This window comes from Protopterus annectens, chromosome 7.part1 (genome assembly GCF_019279795.1).
Source record: "Protopterus annectens isolate FY-2018-M chromosome 7.part1, PAN1.0, whole genome shotgun sequence".
NCBI classification, from domain to species: domain Eukaryota; kingdom Metazoa; phylum Chordata; order Ceratodontiformes; family Protopteridae; genus Protopterus; species Protopterus annectens.
In genome coordinates, this window is record NC_056740.1 from 354,039,665 (window position 1) to 354,066,838 (window position 27,174).

At 41.4% G+C, this 27,174-nt stretch overlaps 1 protein-coding gene across 10 annotated transcripts in view; it reads left to right on the forward strand.

Annotated features, from left to right (window-relative positions):
• Positions 1–27,174, forward strand: part of LOC122807767 (sarcolemma associated protein) — a 2,306,558-nt gene that overhangs the window by 1,589,404 nt on the left and 689,980 nt on the right. For all 10 annotated transcript variants that reach the window (XM_044078786.1, XM_044078776.1, XM_044078778.1 and 7 more), the window contains one exon: positions 3,203–3,319. In XM_044078786.1, coding sequence (XP_043934721.1) covers positions 3,203–3,319 — 117 coding nt within the window. The remainder of the gene's footprint in view (positions 1–3,202; positions 3,320–27,174) is intronic.

A 27,174-nucleotide genomic window follows, 5' to 3' on the forward strand; every position in this document is an offset into this window, starting at 1 on the left:
CAGAATATTCTTTCAATTCAGTCTGTGTTAGCAATACATTCTGTACAGAGTGGTGGTGTATGGTGTAGCCTGTGCTGTCAGCATGTTTATCAAGATGCTAGCCAATATGATGTTGTCTTTACAGGAGAAGGAACCCCATAGGTTTACTGCCTGGATCTAGATGCTGAAGACAATATCAAGGGACTTGGTATCCCTGGTTTTGTTGTTGCTATAAGCATATACTGGGGAAGTGTTTTGCCTGGCCTTGGGGAATTGCCTTCATCCACTGGTCCTCATTTCTGACCACGGCACAGAGACTTTATGGTAGTCGTGGTAATGACAATGGAGAGACCAGCCTCAGGCTGTGTTGCGGATTGAGATTGTTAACCACTACCATGTTCACTGTAACTTTCACATTTATTTATTTTAACATTTGTTGACTGGGAAAGTCCAACTAGGACAGAGCCTATTTTCAGTGGAGGCCTGGGGAGAAACGCTCCAGATGTATGTCTTTGGAATGTGGGAGGAAACTGGAGTACCCGGTGAAAACCCATGCAAACACAGGGAGGGACATGCAGACTCCACACAGAAAGCACCCCAGCCAAGAATCGAACAGAGGAACTTCTTGCTGTGAGAGAACATTTAACCGCTGCACCCCACTGCACCATCTGCATGAGAACAAGTTTTTCCATTGGACTGAGAGGTCAGTGTCTGCAAAGTCACCACACTGTCACGGACCTTGGGTTTGTATCGGACCTCTTCTGCAGGTCTTGGGGGTAATGGTAGTCCCCAGCAATTTAAAAGCAAGTCTTCCTTTCCTGCAGCCAAATCCATCACTAGTTCTAATTACACATACTTCGCTAATGGATTGGTGATCCCATTTTAGTTTCACAGTTGTTCAAGAAAAGTGATTCCTGCTGGAGAAGATGGCTGACTGCATGTTTGCCAGATGGAACTTAAACCCTTCATAATTGTTTCTATCAACTGATCTGTTGTGATACCTTAACAAAAAATGGGACGTGCAGGGTTACTTCCTGTGAGGAGAGGCATTGCTTGTGTGGCAAAGAGCCACAGGCAGAGGCATCGCACAGCAGTGCACATCCTAGGTGAGCTGAAGGTGATAGCACATGTTGTAAACTTCTCTAGTCCAGTCCTGCACCTGAGGAGTCTGGAATCTGGTCTAGCCTGGATCTTCCTGGGGTAGAGCACCACAAGAGCTGCCTGTTTTTGACTGTTTTGCTAGGAACGGAGCAAGGTATGCAGGCAAAGACAATGGGCAAGTTCCTCATTTTGTGACAAGGGAGATTCACTCGCAGAACCCTACCTTTTTGTTTTATTCACCTTCTGGTTACAGACTTCAGTGAAGAATGGTAAAAACATATTATTGCTGCTCATTGCCAAGAAGAGTGTGATTTCAAGCTGTTAGCTACTTGGCAATACAGGAGGTCATCAGGATCAAGCTAAGTCCTTGTAGGTGAGGTGACAGCTGACTGCACCACAGGGCCTGGCTTTTGCTGTACATCCTCTTAACACTAGCAGACCTCCAGCTGGGGTTTTCAAGGTGATGCAAGTTACAAAGAAACCTTCCAGCTGAGAGTCATACTATGCCAAGCAGAAGAGATTCTGTTTTGGCATAGATAGTCTGCTTTGCATTGTTTGATCATTATACAGGTGCTCTTGACTTACCTTGGGTACCTGTCTAATTTTTAAGTCTTTGTTGCTCCACATTCCAGGTAAATGCATGATCTTTTCTATCCTTCATGACCTCCTTGACGGCAAGGACTGAGGGCAGAACTTTGGCTCAGCATCAGCTGGTCAGATGGTCCCTTAAAGAATTTCTGGTTCTTCTGGTCTGTTTACCTTTGAAGAGTCACACACTTGGGAATTGAAATTTATGATAAACAGTCTTGTTTTCCCCCATTCATTTTCGATTCTCAGAGCGTCTTCTGTGTGGCGACATGCGTGAATGGGCATTCCTTCGTTCAAGGTTGTGCGTTAGGCCCAGCAAGCCAGCACGTAAAAATCTACTGCCAATCATTAGCGGACCGGAGTTCCACTGTGGCTACCCCTAACCAGGAAAAGCTGAAAGACACAACAAGTGGCTTTAAAATTAGTCTGTTAGAAAATGCTTTTGCTGGTTGCTGTCACATCTGCTTGCAGGATCTCAAAGCTGCAGGCCCTTATCTGCATGAAATCATTATGTAATCATTTATTTCACAAGGATTCCATGTCTAAGACCAGTCTACATTTCTCCCAAAAGGGGTGCCAAAATTGCCTTTAAGCCATTGCATTCACCCCCCCCCCCATTTTTTTTGCAGGTAAAGAAACCAGGTGCAAAGCATCTATTCATACCTTTTGTCATTTCCTGGAGCAGCTTTCTTTTTTTGTTCCAGGGAGGGAATGGCTGTTGCCATACAACCCTTTCCAAGTAGATTGCGGACAGTTTTGCCATTGGGTATCAAGCAACTCATTGAAAATGGCTGTTATAGGCCATGCCACAAAGTTTGTGGCTGCTTCCAATGATTTTGCAAAATTGTATCCATTTTGGACATTCGTTCCACAAGCCACTTTGTCTTTAGTTCAAGCGTTCAGCAAATACTATTGCGTAGGCTCTTAACTAGATTTTGTAAGACCCAGCTTTCTTCTCATGGTTTTGTTTTGGCTTTTGTCCCCCCTTCCCTTTTTTTTGGGGGGGGGGGGGTTTACTGCTTGGAATTTTTCCTGATCATAGGCATGCTGAGAAAGGTCCATCAAGTTGGATGTGTAACAAGAGAACCCTCCTCAGTCAGTCACAGAATATCCTTCCAGCATCTGCTTGTGCTTGGATGGCCTTTTCAGTCAGCTGCTGTTAATATCCCCTGTAAGTCAGGCAACAGTGTGTCTTTGTTAGTGTTTCTTTTATTTGCTGGACGTGTAGAAAGGCTTAAGGTTTAGGCTCACTTTCCTGGTGTGGCGCATACCATCATGCACTTTGTAGTATTACTTGCACATCCCCTAAGCAGTCTAACTTCTGAGAAAAATGTGGTGAATTGGAATAGAAGGAATGATGTACCAAACATAGACCCACAAGGAAATGTCCCTGTTTAAATCAGTTGATAGTTTAATGGCTTTCCTCATTTGCAAATTATGTCCATACTTCGCAGAACTTTAACTTTGCATTATTTATTAAAAGTCTATATGTTTATTTGGCATACCATGCTAAAAGATTTTGATGTTATTTTAGATCATTCTCACATGGAATCTGGTGAGGCAGAAAGGGACATCCACTATTTACGTAAGGAACTCCTGGAGGCTCAGGAACTAGCCAGAAGTAGCAAATCAAAATGTGTTGAACTTCAAGGTAAGCTATTTTGCTGCATCTTTCATTTTATTTTTTTCAGTGCTGTTGTCTATTTGTAATAAGAAATGCACACAGCCAAATTAAGAACTGAAGCCACCAGATTTTCCATGTGATAAATATTTAAGTATGTGGAAACATACTCTGTGTAGAATCTGTTAGCCATGTGAGTATGCTGATACTCTTTGACTACTGTTATATGTTCACTTCTATTCTCTGGTGTACTTGTGCACTTTTTCATGCATTTCCCCTAATACTAAAACATGTACTGTATTATTTTAATCAATCATTGCAGGCCTTCTGCAGTAAGCAACTGCTGGACTTTCTCTTCTGATGTTCCAGCCTGGCACATTTGTAATTTTTCTGTCACCACTGCACTCGAGATGCTCATAACCTCTGGCTTGCATATATTGTGATGATGTTCTTCGTGTTTCACTGTTGCAGTCATCACACTTGGGTTATCTGCCTGCAGGTAGCCCTCATACGGCCCGAATACTAGAGTCTTGGTATTTCTATGTCGGATGCTGTTGCCTCTTCCATGACGTCAGGTCGTCAGGGGTATAAAACATGCAGCCGACGCCATTACATCAGCTTTTCTTGCTGAGCAGGAGCCCGAAGCAGAAGCAGTTCACAAGTGCTGGTCGGCCGCTACCTGAAATTTTTGTTTTTTGAGTTTCAAGCCTGAAGTCTTCTAAAGCTAAGTACCCCTTTGGGGATCCTTTTTTCTTACTCTAACCGATGTTAGAAAACGTTAACAGTTGTCTTGCCTGTGGAAAGAAAATACCTTACAGAGATTTTCATTCTTACTGCATCACCTGTTTAGGCCCAGACCACAACGTTCCTCACTGTCGGTTTTGTGCCTTGTTCAATGCCCAAACTATTCATCTTCAGGCTGCCTTTGTCACTAAATTCTTTCACTCTCATTCTCCATATTCCGAAATGGCTTCGATAAGACATCCAACTACCGATCTTCCGAAAAAACGTAAGGATAAAGACAGAGACAGACCGCATAGGTCCAAAGCTGCCGATGATGCTTCCGTTAAGCTAGTCGCCAATCCGCCGGTACTCAATGAGTGGTTTTCGCAGCCCCTGATACCTGCTTCTACAGATTCGCAGGCCTCTACTGAGACCCATTTGGAGTCCCGTATGCCGCGAGATGCTTTTTTGACTATGGAACCTACGGATGGGTCCGGAGCTGCTGTGCAGGCACCGGCTTCTGAGGGTGCATTCAGACCTTCTGATGTTCGTATTAAACCGACTATTTTGTTTCTGACTAAACCTACCGAATTTCTCGGGCCCAGAGTTTGAACTACACCTAAATAAACGATGACCAAAAGTGCATTCTCAAGCTCCCATGCCACAGAAACAAATGCTTAGAATGGCTGACGACTTTATTACTTTAATTAGGAGAAGCCAGCCTTCCCCCTCTAAAACACAAAAATTGATTTTCCTTCTGATTCTACAGACCATGAGTCCGATGACTCTGACCCCTCTGTTTACCAGGACATACCCTTATCTACCTATGAGGATTCAGATGCAGATGATTCCATTCCCTCTGCCTCCCCCCCAGAGGACTTTTCTTTCGGTGAAACCTTGCATACCCTAAGAGAGCATTTCCGCTCGGAATGCCAGGACTACCCACATTCCAAAAAGAGACTCTTGGAATTTTTAGATTTGCCTCAGTACAGGCCTCTAGTAATACCCCCTGTCCTGGGTATTGTAGATGATGTCTTCATGGAATCCAGTCTTACCTCTGATATTTTACCATCAGCTCCTAGAAAGCCTGACAGGTACTACAGAGTACCTGACTCTTACAAATTTCTCTTTAAAAACCCCAATGCGGATCCAGAGACCATTTCCCAGGAACCTAAAGGTATTAAGGCTACTACAGCCAAAAACCCCACCCCTTCAGACAGGGATTCTAGGGCTTTAGACAGATGGGGTAAGAAGGTGTATACCTCTGCAGCTCTTGCCATCAGGGCTTTAAATTGCCAGTTTCACATGTTGAAGTATCAGCGGCATATTGTGGAACTAATTAAACAAAAAATGTTGTTGATTCCTGATTGTGCAGAAAATAAAGATTTACAAGGGTTAATGCATTCTGCAAACCAAGTGGGTGAACATACTTTGTAGTGTGGTTTTGATGCCTTAGAAGCTACTTGCAGGGCTGCTGTCACTGGGTCTGTTCTGAGAAGACATGCTTGACTGAAGGAACAAATCTTGCCAGACCATGTCAAAGCAAAATTACTAGATGTTCCATTAAACCAAGAATGTTTGTTTGGCACAAAAGCAGTAGTAGTTAAAAAGATGGAGGAAAAAGCTAAATCTATGCAAACTGTTAAAGATTTCTTACAGGTCCAGCCACCTAGATTCAGTAGGCATTGGCCTTCAAAAAGCCGCTCTTTTCCAGTCCCTCTAAGACCTTCTAAGTCCAAACCCAGGGGCAGCAGACCAAAAAGACTACAGTCTCAGGGTATGCACAGATCTAAACAATGGAGTGCTCCCACCTCAAAAACAGGAAGTGGTAAGCCACCCCCTTATGGAAAAAGTTCACAATGACTTGTTCTTCATCCTTCCCAGCCATGCCAAAGTACTTGCACCCCTAGGAGGAAAACTCGCCCTGCATGCAAAAAACTGGGAGTATATTACCCAGGACCAATGGGTCTTAAACATTGTATACCAGGGATATAGATTCTACTTCCACTCACTGCCAACTCCAAGCGGATTAGTAAACCTTCTTCCAAACCAGTGGGCAGAGGCCCAAAAGCAAATACTTTCTCTTCTCAGTATCAGGGCTATTCATCCTGTTCCCTCAGAGCAAAGGGGACAGGGTTTCTACTCCAGACTATTCATGGTGCCCAAAAAGGAGAACTCCTGATACCCTATCCTGGATCTGTCAGTTCTCAACACCTTCTTGGTGGTACCAGAATTCAGAATACTTGCACTCCAGCAGCTGCTTCCTATGCAAGCCAAGGACTCCTGGCTGGTCACCCTAGACTTAAAATAAGCTTATCTGCACATCCCCATAAGGGAATCTTGCAGAAAATATCTACGGTTCAGGGCAGGCTCTATGCAGTATCAGTTCTCTGCACTTCCCTTTGGCTTATCTACTGCGCCCAGGGTATTCACATAGTTGCTGGCTCCAGCCATTGCATACTGCAGGCAGAGAAATATTCAAATTCACCCATACTTGGACGATTGCGTGATTCAGGCAGACAGTCTGGAATTGCTACTTCAGCACCTGACGTTTGTAAAGAGACTCCTTACTTCTCTGGGGTATACCATCAACGAAAATAAATCTTGGCTGATACCCAGCCAAAAGATTGTATTCCTGGGAGCAAGCTTGAACACAGCTTCTCAGATGGCATTCCTCACTCCAGAAAAGCAGGTTTATTTAACAAATTACTTCAAACTACTGGCCACTCAAACCCATCTATCTGCAAGAAGACTATTGCAAGCCCTAGGGTTCATGGCCTCACGCATTCTCCTAATTCCATATGCAAGACTGCAATGAGGAAACTTCAGTGGTACTTAAAAAGTGCCTGGTGTCAACATTCTCAGGACCTGGAAACAGTGATTCCTATCGTTCCTTGCCTAAGGACAGAGTTCCTTTGGTGGGCAGATGCTTGCAACCACAACAAGGGACTCCCTTTAACTCAAGCCCTCACCACCCAAACCCTGACAGCAGACCCATCAGACTATGCATGGGGGACTCACATGGCAGGCAAATGCATTCAAGGCAAATGAAGCCCAGGACAAATTCAACTGCATATCAATCAAAAAGAAATGTTAGCTGTACAGAATGCATCGACAGCCTTCAAATACGTTATCCTTCCAGGACATCTCTTGATAAAGACAGACAACACCACAGTTATGTGGTACATAAGCAGGGGGGAACTCATTCCTACCCACTCTGCAGGTTAGCCATGGCTTTGTGGAACACATCCTTGAGCAATCAAGTGCACCTGCAAGCTCAATTCCTGCCAGGCAAACAAAATTCACTGGCAGACAACTTAAGCAGAAATCTTATGGACCCACATAAGTGGAAACTGGAACCCAACTCATTCTAATTCACAGGTGGGGGACACCAGAGGTGGACCTCTTTGCTTCCCCCCAAAACCATCAATTGAGCAAATTTTGCACCAGAACTCCCCACAGCCAAGCATGGAAAGTGGATGCCCTATTCTTTACATGGGAAAACCTCTCAATCTACGCCTTCCCCCCTCTGCCCCTTCTCTCAAAAGTACTGCTTAAGATCAAATAGGACAGGCCAGGGACAATCCTTATTGCACCAGACTGGCCACGCCAGCACTGGTACTCCCTCCTACGCAGTCCGACAGTAGTGCCACCCTGGCACCTACCCAGCAGAAGGGACAGATTTTGCATCCTCAGCTGCATATCCTGAACCTGGCAGCCTGGCTTATTCCCTGAATACATCACCAGCAACCCTCAGCAAACAGGTGCTGGATGTCATCCTTGAGGACAGGAGGCCTGGTACTAGGAAATCCTATTCAGAAAAGTGGAAAAGGTACTGTTCTTGGGGCCAGTCTCAGGGAATGGACACAGCCATGTCCACCTTATCTCAAATCCTAGATTATCTAGCAGAGCTGCCCCACAAATGCCTATCCTTCTCATCAGGTAAGATTCATGCCTCTGCCATCTCAGCTTACTACAATACTGAGTCACCCCTCTTCTCACCCTCTGATCAAACAGTTCCTGAGAGGGGCTAACAATTTGAAAACCCCAAGGAGAGCTCCCACTCCTGCCTGGGGCCTTAACTTTGTACTAGAGAAGATCACGCTTCCCCCTTTTGAGTCTGCTGCTACAGCAGAGTTAAAATTCCTCTCTTGCAAAATGGCCTTACTTCTAGCCATCACCTCAGCAAGAAGAGTGTCTGAGTTACAGGCCCTTATGGTGGTGGAACCCTTCATTATTTTCCATGCGGACAGGGTTTCCCTCAGGACTTAAACCCATCATTTATGCCCAAGGTGGTATCCAGTGTGGCTTTAAACCAATCCATCCATTTACCAACCTTTTTTCCTAATCCTTAGAATAAAGGGGAGAGGATCCTGCACTCCTTGGACATGCACAGACAGCTCAGGTTCTACCTTGACAGAACTAAACATTTCAGAAAATCTGACCAACTGCTAGTCAGCTTTGCTGCAGGGGCAGAGGGTGAGGCCATTTCAAAGCAAACCATTTTTAAATGGATAGCACACTGCATCTATTTCTGCTACAATCACCATAGAAATCCTACCACACAGGGGATCAGAACTCATTCCACTAGGACTACCTCAACCTCTGCAACATTTCTCAAGGGAGTCTACCAGGGACATCCTGGAAGCTGCAACCTGGAGTTCTGTACACACCTTCACCAAGCATTACCACTTACCTATCATTTCTAAATCCAGAGCTGGATTTGCCACAGCAGTCTTGCAAGGCCTGCTAGCCAGCCCTAATACATCTTGACTGCCTCCACCCTTCCTCAGCTTTGGGAATCAACCCAAGTGTGATGACTGCAACAGTGAAACACGAAGAACATAGTACAGTTGTGTACACTTACCATAAATGTAGATGTTAAGAGTGTATTCACTGTTGCAGTCCTGGTTACCCTCCCTGCAGCCCCCTGACTTTTCTGTACCTTCTGGTGAAAAAACCACCCTTGCAGGTCCAGCGCCTTTAAACTCCTGGATACAAATAGATGTATGCAAAGATTCTTTATAATCCACAGGTTATGTTGTAAAACAAGAACGCCAATAAACGAAAAAAACAAATTGAAATTTTATTAAGCTTAAAAACAAGCTTTTCGTCGGCGCTCTGCACCAACTTCCTCAGAAAACAAACTACACCACACATTTGTCTTACTATAAATACATCACTACTCCACTCAGATGCGCCCCTAGTGGCCCCCCTTTAAAAACACACATAATTACACTTTGAAATTTTTAACTAAAAAGCGGCCAAAATATTCAACAATTTGGTATCTACTACTCATACCTGCCTTCAATGCTGGTAAACCTATAATGCTCCAAATATTAAATTTTAAAGCCACCATGGTTACATGTAAATACAAATGATCAAAAGTATCAATAACCACAAAAATAAATTATAATATATATAAATAAGTATAAAAATGGGAAGAAAATTCCCACAAGTGTTAATATAAACATTGGTATAAAACAGTAAGTGGTGAACACAAGAATAAAAAATTATAAGACACAAAAATATATTCCCGGGTGGCATTTAGCCACTCCAGGGGGCTTCACCTCACTAGGCTTCTCAGTTTGAGGAAGCAACTAATGGAAAGCATACTATTGAGTCCAGGTAAATGGTAAGCTTCCAACTTAAGTTGCCACATCAACTCCTTACATTCTAGTTTTAAAGAATCGGGTCCCCCCATATACTCTTGGTTTAGCTGATCGATCACTGAAAATGAGAATTCGTGACCTGGATTATCTAATATGTGTTTGGCCAAAGCGTTGTCGACCTTCCCCTTCCTGATGGCATATAAGTGCTCATGTACCCATTCCTGTAGTTTCCTATCTGTCTTGCCGATATAGAAGCCTGGACAAACCGAACACTGGGCTAAATACCACCCGATTGCTGGCACAATCGAATCTTCCTTGTATGAGATACTTCTTGTCCCTTATGGAAAAAGCTGAACTTGCTCATATTACATTTAAACATCCCAGATCTGGGGGAGGCACCAGCAACTTTGGACTCCAGAATGTTTTTGATGTTGAGGCCCCTCCTGAAAGTGACCTTAGGGGGCGATAATAGTCCAAATGTTCCTGTTAACTCGGTGGTTAATAAGCGCCAATTTTTCTTTATAATGGACACAATGTCCATTGCATCCAAGTTGAATGAAATTACAAAAGTACAATTGAAAGTATCAGACTCACTGGCGAGGTAAACCTGAAGGCCCATCCTCCATATTCCCCAAAATGGGGCGGAAGTGGCCATTGGCCCTCTTCCCCTGCACTTCCACACTGAATTCTGCAACAAGATCAGCGGGGGTACCCTCTGCTGACGAACATGCCAAAGATGAACTTACACTCCTCGTAAAATTTCTTATCTTTCGATGTCATGCGGGCTGCTCGAACAAATTGGCCTTTCACGATAGCCCTCTTTTGATGTAATGGGTGTTCACTGTCAAAATGTAGATAAGAATTCGAGACGGTCAGCTTCCGATGTATGATGGCCACGAAGCGATTTGAGTTCCTATCTTTCTCTAGTTCCACGTCCAAGTAGGTAATCTTGTCAATGGCAAACTCAGATGTGAATTTCAAAAATTCTGTAGAGCCGTTAAAAAATGACACCAAGTTGTTGACATCATCTATAGTACCATTGAGGATGACAAAAATGTCATCCAAGAACCTAGTGTATAACACTACTTTCTCTTGGACCAAAGGGTTATATAAAACAAACGCCCTCTCCCAGTGGGCCATAACTAAATTGGCCACACTGGCTCCACAGGGCGATCCCATAGGGACCCCAATCAATTGGTGGAACCACCGGTTATTAAATGTAAAAAAGTTGCTGGTAAGAATAACCTCCAATAGCTCGCTGACCATCGTAACTTCTTCTGCAGGAGCATGGTGAAAAACCATTTCCAATTGGATCCACTCAACCGCCTCCAAATGGGGGATAGATGAATACAGGTTGACAATGTCAATGATTAAAGAATACAATCAGCGTTGAATGGAACAGAACCCACATTTTCCAAGAATGCCCAAGAATCTCTCTAAATATATTGAACTCTGTCCACATACTTCTTGACAATCTCATCCACCATCTTAGCCATTGCATACGTAATGCTTCCTCTGGCACTGACCAGTTGCTGCATAGGTGGATCATAGATGTTCTTGTGTATCTTGGGATTCCAAAACAAAACTGGAATTTTAGGTGATGCCACAGAAACGAAATTGTATACATCCACATCTATAACGCCATTAATAATCATCTCCTCAAAAAATGACCGGATGCGGCACAAGCTGAGATTCAGTTCATTCTTAGAAACCTCCTGGTAAGTATCAGAAGATAGAACAGCCAACATCCTGTCATTGTAGTCGTTCATGTCCATAGCCACCAATCCCCCCTCCCTTATCGGGTTGCATAAGTCTAACTGATGCAAACCTAAGTCCCTCTAACAAGGCCCTCTCCTCCTTAGTGGTATTAAAATGAGCTTGACGCCTTGAATTGAGGAGGTGGCGGATGTCAAGATCACACAATTGTTCGAAAACTCCGACAGCTGGGAGTAATGGCAGATTAAAAGTACTTGGTATGTGGTAAGGGTTCTTGCATTTTTGGGAATCGCCCAACAACAGTGACAGGTTCAACTTTCTCACGAAAAGTTTCAGGTCCAATATAGTCCTCCCAACAGCAGCTCTGCAGGAGGGTACAAAAGTTAAACCTTTAGCCAAAACATCCACCAAAGGTTGGGAAAAGACAACTGTGAAAAATTATAAATCTTAGTCTTTCCCCGTTTTGTAAAGAATTTCCAAAGGTTGCATTGGGGGTACTAAAGGAATAGCTAGACCATGATCTCTCAGTTCTTCCTGATTTTGTATTTGTTCCTTGTCATCCGACCGGACTGCGGCTGGGGGGGGGGCTCAGACTTGAAAATTTTCATCATAGTTGTCAAGAGTCGGCTCTTCCTGGCTCATGCCCGGCCCGATACTCATAACACCTTCCGTTGAAATTCTCTGGTTTGTTCACCTCAATAGGGATCCATTCTCCGATTCACGGGGGTGCATGGATTGAACATTAGTTACTGGGCCGGGTAGCGACCCCATGGTGGTTCTGCTATTCCCTAGAAAATTCCCTTGAGATTTAGGGGATTTGGGGTAAGCTACCCCTTTTTGTAGGCTTTTATGTCCCTCTGGAATTTCTTTACTTTATAGTGGTCTTAGAAATGTGTTGATCGATACTGGTAAAAACTCTTTCGTATTCATAACGATATATGGAAAAATGAGTGTCTGATTTAATTTCTTCATCTAAGTTGGAAAGTTCCGTGGTTAATTGATTAATAGCTTCCTGATAGTGGGCACAAATTAAGTTGATCAATTCATTCCCGTGTCTATCAAAAAGTGCCAAGAGGTCAAGATGGAATTTCGACCCATCCTCCAAACCTGTAGGGTATTGCCACGAGCGAAGCCCCTTCGGAACAATCTTCGCACGTCGGCATTCCCCAAAGTAGGATACCTCAAGTTGTAACTTCCTTAACCTCAGTAATTTTTGGTCGAAATTGTTGAGCTTAGTAGATAAATCGGACAATCTTTCAGTTTGAATATCAATATTACCGGTGTCTTCCCCATTATGAAAACTAAAGGGGCGATTCAACCAATTGTTCAAGTCTAATTCAACATAGCCCCTCCTCGGTGCCTCCGTTTCACCGAGAATAGCTGGAGAGGCTCCAATTTTCTCACCTGAACTTGTATGGCCTCCCAAAATGCCTTTAGGCTTACAGCTGCTATCGGTATTATGTGAAGCCTGGTTACTGATGGTGACAACTCTCAAATCAGCTCCGGTTCCACTAGCCGATAAAGCTGGAGATTCTGTTGGTAATCAAAGTTGGTTGGACTCAAAGAACCGCTTTGTGAAAGCCCATCGATTCGCTGTGAAAGATGATCAACTTTCTCAGTTAGGAGGTTAATAAGTATAGTTAAGTCGCCTGGGTCTGAGGTACCACTGGCTTCCTCCATGGTGGAAGACATAAACCTTCTAAAAATTCAAAAAACAAACTGGTGAAAAAAACACCCTTGCAGGTCCAGCGCCTTTAAACTCCTGGATTCAAATAGATGTATGCAAAGATTCTTTATAATCCACAGGTTATGTTGTGAAACAAGAACGCTAATAAACGAAAAAACTGAATTGAAATTGTATTAAGCTTAAAAACGAGCTTTTCGTCTGCGTCTGCACCAACTTCCTCAGAAAACAAATTGCACCACACATTTGTCTCACTGTAAATGCATCACTACTCCACTCAGATGCGCCCCCTGGCGGCTCCCCTTTAAAAAAACACATAATTACACTTTGAAATTTTTAACTAAAAAGCGGCCAAAATATTCAACAATTTGGTATCTACTACTCGTACCTGCCTTCAATGCTGGTAAACCTGTAATGCTCCAAATATTAAATTTTAAAGCCACCATGGTTACATATAAATACAAATGATCAAAAGTATCAATAACCACAAAAAAAAAAAAAAAAAAAAATTATAATATATATAAATAAGTATAAAAGTGGGAAGAAAATTCCCACAAGTGTTAATATAAACATTGGTATAAACAGTAAGCAGTGAACACAAGAATAAAAAATGATTATTATAATAATAAATAATGATTTTCTGTACCTTCTGCCTATCCTCTTTTTTGGCCATATCTCATGGCAATGGTATTTATTTTTATTGGAGGTGTTCCACACCATGTAATTGCTTCCTATTTTGGGGGCTCCTGACGTCTTGGGCAAGAAAAACTGATGTAATGGCGTCTGCTGCATGTTTTATACCCCTGACGACCCAACATCATGGAAGAGATGACAGCATTCGACGCAGATATCCCAAGACTCTGGTATTCGGGCTGACTGAGGACTACCTGCAGGCAGATAACCCAAGTGTGATGACTGCAACAGTGAATACATTCGAACATCTACATTTTTTGTTAAGTGTACACAACTGTACTTTCCACACTAGACTAGGAAGACATGTTCATCTCCTGTGATAGCCATTTCTTTTCTTCTGTTCACATAGTTTGACTCTCAGTCCAACACTCATAGTAAGAAACTTTCACATTTGTTGCATAAAACCCAGGAGGCTTCACTGTAAATCTGCATTTGTTAGAGCAGAGACAAGATCTGCACTGTCAGTGCACTGGGACAGAACATAACATGCAGCAATTATTAAGTGCCAGTCATTCAGTAAATTCTACAGCAGGATGAGAAGAAAGAAACTGGAGGCCTGCCTCATCTTCTTGAAAACAGCAGATGTGGAGAGTACCCAGGTCACAGACCAGCAAGAGAATCCTGCATAGGATCACTGGTCAGTGCCGGACCAGCAAAAGGTGAGGAACTAGGAAGGTAGACAATAGTTCAAACCTTCTCCTACTCCTAAGTCCAGCCATAAGGCAGTTTTGCATTTATCATTTCTTGCTGCAAGTGCATTTTATGATTGTTAGGGCTTTATTTCTGTTTCTTTGATACTTCATTGAATTCTGTTATTCTGTTAGAATTATTGATACCTCTTTAAAGAAATTTCTTCTGGAGGGTATGCCTTACTCTTTGATATTTGTAACAGGTGTGTTTGTGGAAGAGTATACCACACAATTAAAGAAGCTCTTAAAACTTTCTATGAAAATAGAGTACAAGCAGGTGGTCTTTTGGTTTTACTGAATTAAAAATCAAGGCAAAAGTGAAATAACTGAAGAAATTGTTGAAATGGGGTTGGTAGCAGAAAGATTTAACTGAAGTTGCCCTCAGGCTCCATGGAATAAACAACACATTCAATGGCTTCCACTACTGGGTCACAAAAGCTAGTCAGTGCATTTGGTAAGGAAAAGTCATGAAAAATAATCTCGGCTTCTTATAAAATCAAGTACTCAGCCTACTGTTGATACCATCAACAGAATGAGGCAGCTGTTCTTCAGCTGTAGCAGCTATCTAGCTCCATGCAGAACACTGAAGGTGTAATAGTGGAGATAACCCAAGTATTAGAATGTGATGCGTGTTTCTCCAAAGTCAGTGCATTCAACATCTCAGTTTGTGCAGCCTTTTGCTTCCCAGCCATCTGAGTATGAAATGTTTTTAAGGGAGTATATATAGTATAAGAAATAGAAGATTTCAACCTCTTTCCCATCATCTTCACAGGACCTGTTCACATCCTCTCTAGTTCCAGTTCAGGCAGCATCTTTGCCAGCAAACATATTCTCCTTCTCTGATATCATTGGATAAAGAAGGAATGACCTTTGGTTGAAAGCATCTGCCATGGATTTAATTCTGGACTACAGTGATGCTCCGTTTGTCTTCTGGCTCACATCAAATATACTACCTTTGGGAGAAGAATTAATTAAATGGGGGGGGCCTTTTTCTGTGATTTGCTTGTGATCCTTGAGGATGAGACATTCAAAATAGTTTGTTCTTCCCTGTACATTTAAAGATGGCTATTTTTGTGTTCTTTAGATGTTCTTCGTATTTCACTGCTGCAGTCATTACATTTGGGTTATCTGCTTGCAGTAGCCCTCAGTCGGCCTAATTAACAAAGTCTTGGGTCCTGCGTTGGTTGCTGTTCCTTCTTCCATGACGTCAGGTCGTCAGGGGTATAAAACATGCAGCTGACGCCCTTATATCAGTCTTTCTTGTTGTGCGGTGCCCGAAGCAGAAGCAGTTTGCAAGTGCCGGTCGGCCGACTCCTGAAATTTTCATTTTCGAGTTTCAGAACCAAAGTCTTCAACTAAAGCGAAGTACCCCATTAGGGAAACTTTTTCTTGCTCCTTACCGATGTCAGTAAAAATTAATAATTGCATTACTTGTGGAAAGCAAATACCTCATAAAGATTTTCATTCATACTGTATTCCTTGCCTAGGCCCTGACCACGACGTACTTTGCTGTCGGTTTTGTGCTTTATTTAATCAGTGCACTATCCATCGGTATATTTTTACCTCTAAATATTTCGGTTCTTGGTTTAATTATTCAAAAATGTCATTGGTTAGCCATCCGACTAACGGGATTTTGAAAAAACGCAAAGATAAGGACAGACAGGCCGCCGAGGTCCAAAACTGCTGACAACGCTTCTCCTAAGCCATTCTGATTCGCAGGCCTCTACTGAAACCCATTCGGAGTCCGGTATACCACGAGATGCTTCAACTGTGGAACCCGTGGATGTCTCTACCTTGGATCGGTCTGAAGCTGCTGTGCAGGCACCGTCTTCTGAAGGTGTATTCAGGCCTACAGATTTGCATATTAAACTGACCCTTCCTTCTTCATTTAGGCCTAAATCTCGAACCATGCCTAAAAACCGATGCCCAGGCCACATGCTCAGGCCTCTATGCCTAAAAAACAAATGATAAGAATGGCTGAAGATTTTATAACTCTAATCAGGGGAAGCCAACCTCCCCCTACTAAGAGATTTAGGACGGAAGTTGTTTATGAATCTTCTGACCAGGATTCTGATTTTTCTGATTCTTCTGATGATCTGGATTTGCCCTTATCTACTTATGAGGATTCTGATGCAGAGGACTCTATTTCCCTCTGCTTCCACTCCAGTGGATTTTTCTTTTGGTGAAACCTTACATACTCTAAGGGAGCATTTTCACTGGGAAAGCCGGGATTTTTCGGATTCAGAAAAGAGGCTTAGGAATTTCTTACTCCTGCCTCAGCATAGGCCTTTAGCTATTCCTCCTGCACATTGTTGATGATGCTTTTTCAGAATCTAGTTTGGCCCCTGATTCTTTGCCTCCTGCTCCCAGAAAACCTGACAGATATTACAGGGTTCCTGATTCACATAAGTTCCTTTTTAAAAATCCTATTGCAGATCCAGAGACCGTTTCACAGGGACCCAAGGGAATTAAGGCTTCTACTGCTAAAAATCCTACTCCTCTCTGATAGAGACTCCAGGGCGTTGGATAGATGGGCTAAGAAGGTTTACATTTCTGCAACCTTAGCCATTAGGGCTTTAAACTGACAGTTTCATGTGTTAAAGTATCAGCAACATGTTATTGGATTGCTTAAACAGATTCCTGACTGTGCGGAAAATAAAGAATTACAGCATTTAATGCATTCTGCTGAACAGGTTGGAAAACATACTTTGCAATGTGGATTTGATTCATTAGAGGCCTCTTGCAGGTCTGTTACTGGGTCTGTGCTCAGAAGGCATGCTTGACTTAAGGAGCCGTCTTTACCTGATCATGTTAAAGCTAAATTGTTGGATGCTCCCTTAAATCAGGACCATCTGTTTGGCAACCAGGCTGAAGAAGTTCTTAAAAAGATGGAAGATAAAGCTAAATCTATGCAAACTCTTAAAGATTTCTTACAAGTTCAGCCTCCTAGATTTAGTAGGCACTGGCCCTCTAAGAACTGGTCCTTTCCAGCCCCTTCCAGGTCTTCTCAAGCCAAACCCAGACACAGCAGAAACCCCAGGTTTCAGTCCCAGGGGACACACAAGACTAAGCAGTGGGGGGGTTTCCGCACCCAAATCAGGGAGTAGTAAGACTCCCCCCCTATGGAAAACTGTCTCAATAACTTGCTTTTAAAACGTCCAAGCACTTCCCAACTGAATGCTCCTTTAGGCGGAAAGATTGGTCTGCAGGCCAAAAACTGGGAACTCATTACCCAGGACAAATGGGTTTTAAATATAGTGTCCCAAGGATACAGATTTCACTTCCACACTTTACCAACACCAAGCAGGTGGCCAGACCTACCCCCAAATCAGTGGGCAGAGGCCCAAAATCAAGTACTCTCTCTCTTAAGCATGGGGTCTATTCAGTTGGTACCAGAAGAGGAAAAGGGACAAAGTTTCTATTCGAGACTTCTTCTGGTACCCAGAAAAGGCAATACATGGCGTCCTATCCTGGACCTCTCTACTCTAAATACCTTTCTGGTGATTCCAAAATTCAAGATGCTGACTCTTCACCAGCTGCTTCCTATGCTAGGCAAAGTTGCATGGTTGGCAACACTGTACTTAAAAGAAGCATACCTGCACATCCTTATCAGGGAGTCTTGCAGAAGATACCTACGCTGCAAAGCAGGCTACATGCACTTATCAGTTCTCTGCACTGCCTTTTGGCTTATCTACTGCACCCAGGGTATTCACAAAGTGCCTTGCTCCAATCATTGCATTCTTCTGGCAAAGAAATATTCAAATATATTCATACCTGGACGATTGTCTAATTCAGGCAGAAAGCCAGGACATACTTTTGAATCATCTGGCCTTTGTTCAAAGGGTACTGACTTGTCTGGGGTACACCATAAACTAAAAGAAATCACTCCTGGTACCCTGTCAACAAATTATATTCCTGGGAGCAAGCTTGAATACAACTTCCCAGATGGCTTTCCTCATGCCAGAGAAACAGACTCATTTGACAACCTACTTCAAACAAGTGGCCACAAAAACCCAGTTATCTGCAAAGCAAATACTGCAAGCCTTGGGGTTCATGGCCTCCTGCATTCTTATAATTCCATATGCAAGGCTGCATATGAAGAGACTGCAATGGTATCTCAAAAGCCTATGGTGTCAACATTCACAGGATCTAGAAGCTATGATTCCTGTCATACCTTGCCTACGCCTAGAGTTCCTTTGGTGGGCAGAGGCCTGCCACCAAAACAAGGGACTACCATTCACACTTCCCCCTGCTGCCCAAACCTTAACAACAGATGCATCAGACTATGCATGGGGGGCTCACCTGGCAGGGAAGTGCATTCAGGGCAAATGGAACCCAAGTCAAATGCACCTGCACATAAATCAAAAGGAAATGTTAGCTGTACAGAATGCTCTGACAACCTTCAAGGACCACATTCTTCCAGGACAACTAATGGTAAAGACGGACAACCCCACGGTTATGTGGTACATAAATAGGGGGGTACACACTCTTACCACCTCTGCAGACTAGCCATGGCATTGTGGAACACAGCCTTGAGCTATCAAGTGAATCTACAAGCTCAATTCCTGCCAGGAAAACTAAATACACTTGCAGATGGACTAAGCAGAAACCTCATGGACCCACACAGGTGGAAACTGGAACCAAGGATTTTCAACATGTTGACAAGCAAATGAGGGAGCCCAGATATAGACCTGTTTGCCTCCCCCCAGAACCATCAATTGGACAAATTTTGCACAAGGATTCCCCACAAACTAGCTTGGAAAGTGGATGCTGTATCCTTCAGCTGGAAAAACCTATCAGTTTATGCCTTTCCTCCTCTGCCTCTGCTCTCCAAGGTACTACGAAAGATCAAACGGGACAAGCCAAGGACGATTTTAATTGCACCAGACTGGCCACACCAACACTGGTACCCCCTCCTGCGCAGTGTGTCATGCTTGGCCCCATGGCACCTGCCTCAGACTCCTTCCCTGTTGTCTCAGCAGGAGAACCAGATTCTGCACCCTCAGCTGCAAACCCTGAACCTAACAGTCTGGCTAATTACCTAATCTCTCCTTTACCACCCCTCAGTAAATCAGTGATGGATATCATTTTAAAGGGTAGGAGGCCTAGTACTAGAAAATCTTATGCTGCAAAATGGAAAAGATTTTGTACCTGGAACCAGTCTCAAGGGATGAGCGCCGCAGTGCCCAATTTACCTCAGATTCTACAATATTTGAGATGCTTCTTAAAGGCTTGTCCTTTTCCTCCATCAAAATTCATGCCTCAGTCATTTCAGCTCATTATAGCACAGAGCCTCCCCTCTTCTCTCACCCACTGCTCAAGCAGTTCCTCAGAGGGACCAGAAATTTAAGGCCACAGAGGAGAGCTCCAACTCCAGCCTGGTACCTTATCTTTGTCTTGGAAAAACTCACTCTTCCTCCTTTCGAGCCAGCTGCTACTGCAAATTTAAAATTCCTTTCATGGAAAACAGCTTTTTTTTAGCAATCACTTCTGCAAGAAGGGTATCTGAGTCACAGGCCCTTATGGCAGTGGAGCCTTTCATCATCTTTCATGCGGACAGGGTGTCCCTCCAAACCAATCCCTCCTTTATACCCAAGGTGGTATCAAGTGTGGCTCTTAATCAGTCCATTTATTTGCCTACCTTCTTTCCTAACCCACAGAACAAAGGGGAACGGATACTGCACTCTTTAGATGTGCACAGACACCTTAGATTCTACTTGGACAGGACTAAACCTCAAAGGAAATCTGAACAACTGCTGGTGGCATTCGCTGTGGGGACAGAGGGGAAAGCTATTTCAAAGCAAACTATTTCAAAATGGATAGGCCACTGCATTCATTTCTGCTATAAGCACCATGGAAAACCTATCCCACAGGGCATCAAACCCCATTCAACCAGGGCTGCATCTACCTCTACAGCCTTTCTCAGGTGCGTCCCTACAAGGGACATCCTAGAAGCTGCTACCTGGAGTGCTGTACATACTTTCACCAAGCATTATATTTTGCCAATTTTCTCTAAATCCAGAGCTGGTTTTGCCACTGCAGTCTTGCAGGGCCTTATAGCTGGTCCTAATTCTATTTAAATTCCTCCTCCCAACCTTAGCTTTGGGAATCTACCCAAATGTAATGACTGCAGCAGTGAAACACGAAGAACATAGTGCAGTTGTGTACACTTACCATAAATGTAGATGTTCGAGTGTATTCACTGTTGCAGTCCTGGTTACCCGCCCTCCAGCCCCCTTTCTTCTTTTGGCTTTACCTCTACTCTCACTTACTATGCTATAAAAGCTTTTTGGTGTATTTGCTTCTTTGTTGGAGGTATATCCTTGTAATATAGATTTAATTGCTTCCCATTAGGGGGCACCTGACATCTGGGGCAAGAAAAACTGATGTAATGGCGTCTGCTGCATGTTTTATACCCCTGACGTCATGGAAGAAGGGACAGCAACTGACAAAGCACCCAAGACTTTGTTAATCAGGCCTATCGAGGGCTACTGCAAGCAGATAACCCAAATGTAATGACTGCAACAGTGAATACACTCGAACATCTACATTTATGGCAAGTGTACACAACTGTACTTTTTCATGTGTTGATTATGTAGGTGGGCATGATTGATTGCTTCTTTGTGGCCACAGCCCAGGCCATAGACATGCAGAGACTGTTATTTATTTATTTGACATTTGTTGATCGGTTTAGTCCAACTGAGCTGATTGTCCTTTTTCAGCGGAGGCCCTGGGAGAAAAGCTCCACAGTTAACATTTAATCAAAGTATAGTATAATAAATCAAAAGGTCGATTGTGGTTAACAATTTAAAATGTTAAGGCACATTAAAGGTACACAATCATAATTAAGAACATAGTTACAAGGTTTGAGTTACATAGCAACATAATCAAGGAATGTCAGAAAACAATGATTACCATTAGATATTTAAGCTAAAAACATAGTTTAGACATAAATGAATTAGAAGTAAAATGTTTGAGTAGGGTAGTATAAGCTATTTACAAGTGAGTTTCTACACTCTGTTATTAGAAGACTTCAATCTAACCACTCTCTCTGAAATTTATAGACTAGACACTTCATTTAGTAAATATACATACTGTTCAGCATATCATAAAACATGGTCCAGAACTGATGTATTTCTGGTCTCAGAAGTTGTAGTAAACAATGAAGTCACTTACAACTCGGAATCCAGAACCATCTCTGATCACTCAAAAATCAATATTACAATAAAGATTGCTCAATCCAAACTCCTAAGTCGCACAACAGCTAATTGGACTCTAAATTCCAGTTTATTAAATAAAAAATAAGTAATCCAAGAAGTCGCTAACACCCTTAACCAATTAGAAAATAACATTACTATAACAAAAATACCTTACGACATTCAATGGGAGGCAATCAAAGCCATTATCTGAGGAGCCTTAATTCAAAAAGCTTCGATGTATAAAAAGCTTAATGTTGAAAAAGTGAGTAACATAGAAGGTAAACTAAAAGAATTGAGATAGAACTGCAGAAAAAACACTCAATACACCTGGAAAAGCAAATGAACGTACAGAAGCAACTGTATGAAATACAGTCACAGCAATACTCCTTCACGGGACTAAAATTATTACACAAACATGCGGAATGGGCCCAAACACCTTCTAAAATGTTGGCAAGAATTATAAACTTGAAACATTCCCCTTCAAAAATAAGGCAAATAGAATATAAAAATAAATCTTCATACTCGGACAATGAAATTATACTAGCGTTTGAAGAAATATATCAAAAACTTCATGGACCCCACGATCTCTCCAATGACCTACTTATACCATCAGTATACTAAAGAGCTAAAATTTTCAACTTTAAACTCAGTGCAAATTAACAACCTTAAAGCCCCATTAACAACAGGTGAAATCAGAGAATCTGTTGACAAGCTAACATTTGTTAATGCTGTAGGACTGGATGGTTTTGTGGCAGAATTTTACAAAAAATTTAAGCAACAATTAGTAACAATTTTGTTAAAAGTTTACAGCTACATTAGAGCATGAAGTCACAGACCTCTACATCAACAACTCAAAAAACATTCTAATTACTAAACATTCTAATTACTAAACCTAACACAGATGAAGTAAACCCTAACAGTTATAGACCAACTGCTCTAATAAATATTGATATTGAAATACTTTCAACGATTCTAGCACTCAGAATCAAAAAAAATACTGCCATTTATAATATCCCCTGAGTAATTGGGATTTATGAGCAAAAGGCAAGTATGGGATGACACCCTAACCATAGACTCACTAATCCAATTGCTAGTGAAAGACCGATGTTCCAGATATGCCTTATCAGTAGATGCTTCTAAAGCTTTCGACAGAGTTAATTTAGATTTTCTATTCAAATTACTGCATCAATTTCACATTCCACTGGAATTTATAAACATGGCTAAAGCACTATATAGCGACGCAGCTGCACTTCACATAAATAAAAAGCAATCAAAACCAATTAAACTTATTAATGGTACTAGACAGGGCTGTCCTTTATCCCCGTTTGTTTAATATCTACATCGAAACACTAGTACTACAAATAAGGCAGAGAACTTATCATTATATGCAAAATCTAAAGTCCAAATCAAATGCACAGCATTCGTAGACAATCTCAAAATATAGTTTGAATTTCCAAATGCAGATCTAAAAAAAATTCTAGACTCAATCGATAAGTTCTCTAAGGTCTCACACTTTGATATTAATTCAAATAAATCAGTTATTTTTCCATTCTATTCAACCCCCTTGGTCACAAAGAATTCTACTTTCCTGAAATGAAGATCCAAGTGAACTATTATCTCAAATATCTGGGCATCCAGTTTGGCCAATCTCAAATGGAAAAATTAAAAACAACCTATACAAAACATGGGCAAATATTACAGAAGAAGTGAATAGATGGCAAAATCTAAAGCTGTCCCTTTTATCAAAGGTCGCAATCATAAAAATGAATATTCTTCCCAAAATACTTTTCCATTTGAATGCTACTACATCTAATATACCTAAAACATTTTTTGATAAAATAAAATATTTTCTAACAAAGTTCATATGGCATCCTAAAAACACCGTAATAAGCTATTGTAGGTTGATATTAGAGAAAGGAGGACTTTGTTTATCAGATTTCCAAATGTATTATGAAATCATAAATGCAAGCCGAATTATACAGATAGCTAATTACAACCCAGATGACAGAGTGGTACCCAATGTGGATATAATTATATCACCAACACCTAATATCATCTAATATAAACCCTAAAGCTATTCCCTTTTTGAATAATAACATCCTGAAGATATTTAAAATCAACCCATTAATATGTAAATAAAACTCAAAATTTCAAAAACTACTAGCCAACATACAATTTATTGGTACTTGCGTATTATCGCAACCAGATATTTGCGATTGTGAAAACCGCATAAAGATCTTGAAATAGTGTCATGAAAAGTTGGCAAAATGTAGTGTAACATGTGTCCTTAGACCACAACATTGTCTTTTCTGTAGTGATGGCAATACAATTGAAAAGAACATACTGTTCATCTTTCTTTCTGCACTTAACTGGCAGCATTTCTCTTCTTTCAAGTCCGCCTGCTTCGTGGTTCTTTCTCGGGCCAGCACATATAGTGAAAAACCTGTAATGTGCAGTTATTTCAACATGCATGCCATATTGTACTGTCCTGGAAATGGGAGTTGAGATGACCCGAGCGGTATGTAAGGAAAATGTAGTGGCTTTTTGTGGAACTTGGTTTCAAAAGAGCAGAAATGCACTCTGTTAGCTTTTTCTTTCAATCCTGCACATGCTGTGTTGGCCCCAGGAGTGTATGAGTGTTTTACTGGTAAAAGTATCACGTCTGTAGGTGTTGCTTTCCCCCCCTTTTTTGGTTGGAGTGGGAACTGTCAGCTGCTTTTCACCCTTTTCGGCTGGCATGGGAACTGTCAACCTTTAAAAAACGTTCTGGGCAAGGGAATATGCTGCAATACGTAAGCAGACATCTCTTTTGCTGCCACTAAAAAAGGAATGTTCAGTGGGCAGACTTACAATAACCGACATGCTGGCAGTCAAGTTCATGAAGAAACAACCATGGTATGTTTTTTTTGTACTTTTCAGTGATAACACTCCCAAAAACAATGGGAACTGTTACAGAAAACAGAGTATTTAACATTTTGAAAACATTAATGAACATATTGCCTGATCGTCAACCAGCTGATACTGCCATCAAAAATCTGGGTGTGATAATACGCAAGTACCTATTGGATACCCTTACCCTCCTACAACCAATCCAGCAAAACCCTAACAGATTAAATAATACCATGCTAAACTTAGACCAGTATCCTATAATTTAAGAATGTACAGTTTAGGACTTTTATCAAATTAAAAATCTATCGATGACCATCATTACAAAGTCCCTAGGGGTAGGCAAAAGTTGTCGTATCATGATCAATCAAATAATCTACCAGGTTAACTTACTAACTTTAAATATGTCAATCAGTGAACAAAATATCTCAGTTTATAAACTACTACAGGAAATGTTACTAGCAAAACAAAAATGCTATCTAATACCTATAAATTAATAATAAAAATCAAACATCAAACATCAGGACTCAGTTCTTTACTCGAAATACTGGGATGAAAAGAATAGCAGTATTACCCCAAAACAAACAATTTCTGCAGTAGAAAGCACCATGAAACTGACCCCCTTTAAAAAACTAATTTATATCCAAATCATGATCAATAATGGTGCATACCACATCCCAGTTCTCTTAAATAAAATTGACCCAAGCCACTTCCCATTTTGTCCTATATGTCCCAGTAGTGAAGCTGACATCTTAAATGTTTTCTGGAGTTGTAAAATGTATACAAATTATGGTGCTTGCTCAGAATTAGTTGGAAAAAAAAGATACACAGACAAACTTGTCATGGGAGATTGCAGTACTACACATATTCCCAGTAAATATCACATATAAAGACAAGGATATCATAATACCATTATGTGCCCTTATGAGATCATATATAGCAAAAAAATGGTTAAACAGATCAAAAAATGTCTTGGGAAGAATACAAAAGTATAACCACTAAGTACATCCTAGCAAATAAACTCATTACAAGAAGCCTTAAGAAACTATTGTACTACCAGAAAACACTACTGGATATAACAAACATTTAATATAGCAGAGGTGATTAAGTCATAAACATCTTGGACCGAAACTTATTAAATCAAATGAAATCATGATACAATGACTCATTAGTTATGGATTCCTTGAATGGAGATTAAAAATACAAACCTAGGTGACACTAGAGTGTTTATATAGTTAGGTTTGTAGTTTGTTCATAAGGAAGTTAAGGCTATTAATTAACTGATAGGACATTTGGCATGACTGTAGCTTTCTGGTTATTTGATCTTTTTCCAGTTAATACGGTTTTAAACGGTGTATTTGTATGACTTTATCAGATTGAGTATCATATGGCAAATTGCTCATATATTGTAAAGGATAATGTGTTACCGAATGATATTTGTACACTATCATGCCTAGATGACCTGTGTAACTGTTGCAACTTGTAAAAATAATAAAAATTCATATTTGTACAGTTAGTTGTTGGAATAGGGTGATAGAAAAAAGGGTGGAGGAAATAAGTAGACTGCTGAGGTGGTAAGGGTAGAGCAGTTAGGGAAGGTGTGTGCATTGGCAGATCAGTTACTTGTTGGAAAGTCTTTGGTTGCAGCTCTGAATTGTTTTGGTTGCATAATATCTCGGATTTCCAGCGGGAGTTTGTTCCAAGAGAGGGCAAGGGAGAAGCTATATAGACTTTGTCCTATTTTGTTTTTTGGTTTGTAAATTTGAAGTAGATTTTGGTCTATGCTTCAAAGAGTTCTGTGAGGGGTGTAGAGGGAGACAAGTTAGGAGATGCTAGGACATAAAGAAGGCAGGTGTATAGAATGGAATGAATGATTTGAAGCTGAATAGTTGGTGGGGAAATTCTAGCCAGTTTAAGCTTTTAAGTGCAAGACAGTGGTAAGATTTGTAGGTTTGATTTGCAGCGAATCTGGCAACTGTTGTTACAGGTAGATTCTACTTTTATTAAGAGGGAGTTCTGAAGATTGGTGAGGATTTGTGAGCTGTAAAGGCATGGGATAGGGTGATTTGGGCTTCACTAGACAGGAATTTTTTATTCCTGTAAAGAAGACCAAGTTTTTGATTTTTTTTTTTTTAATATGCAGTTGTGTATGTGGAGGTCAAATTTGAGTTGGTCATCAATTATGACCCCGAGAAGCTTAGTGTTTGATTCTACTTTGATCGGAGTGTTATTGAGAGATGATATAAAGTAGATTTAAGGTAGTACTGGGTTTTTGGTAGAAATAGCATGAGTTTAGTGTTTTTAGGATTTAGGATTAGCTGATTATTTGTAAGCCAGTTTTCAACAAATATGAAAGATTTTTGGGTATTGGAGTTTAGTTCAGAGAGGGGGGATCAGCAATGGTGACGACTGTAGAGTCCATCTGCATACTGTACAATTGATGATCTTGGTATGGAGTTGATTGATAAAGATATTGAAGAGTAAGGAGCCAAGAATAGATTCTTGGTGAACTCCCATCTTAATTGGAAGTGCAGAGAAGAGTGAAAATAGCCATTTTACAGATCGCTGTCAGTCAGTGAGGTAACTAGGGAACCAGAAATAGTAGAAGTGGAAAAATTAAGATGTTCTTCTATCCCTGTTGCAGTATTCATCAACTTTGGATTATCCTTTGCTTAGCTACCCG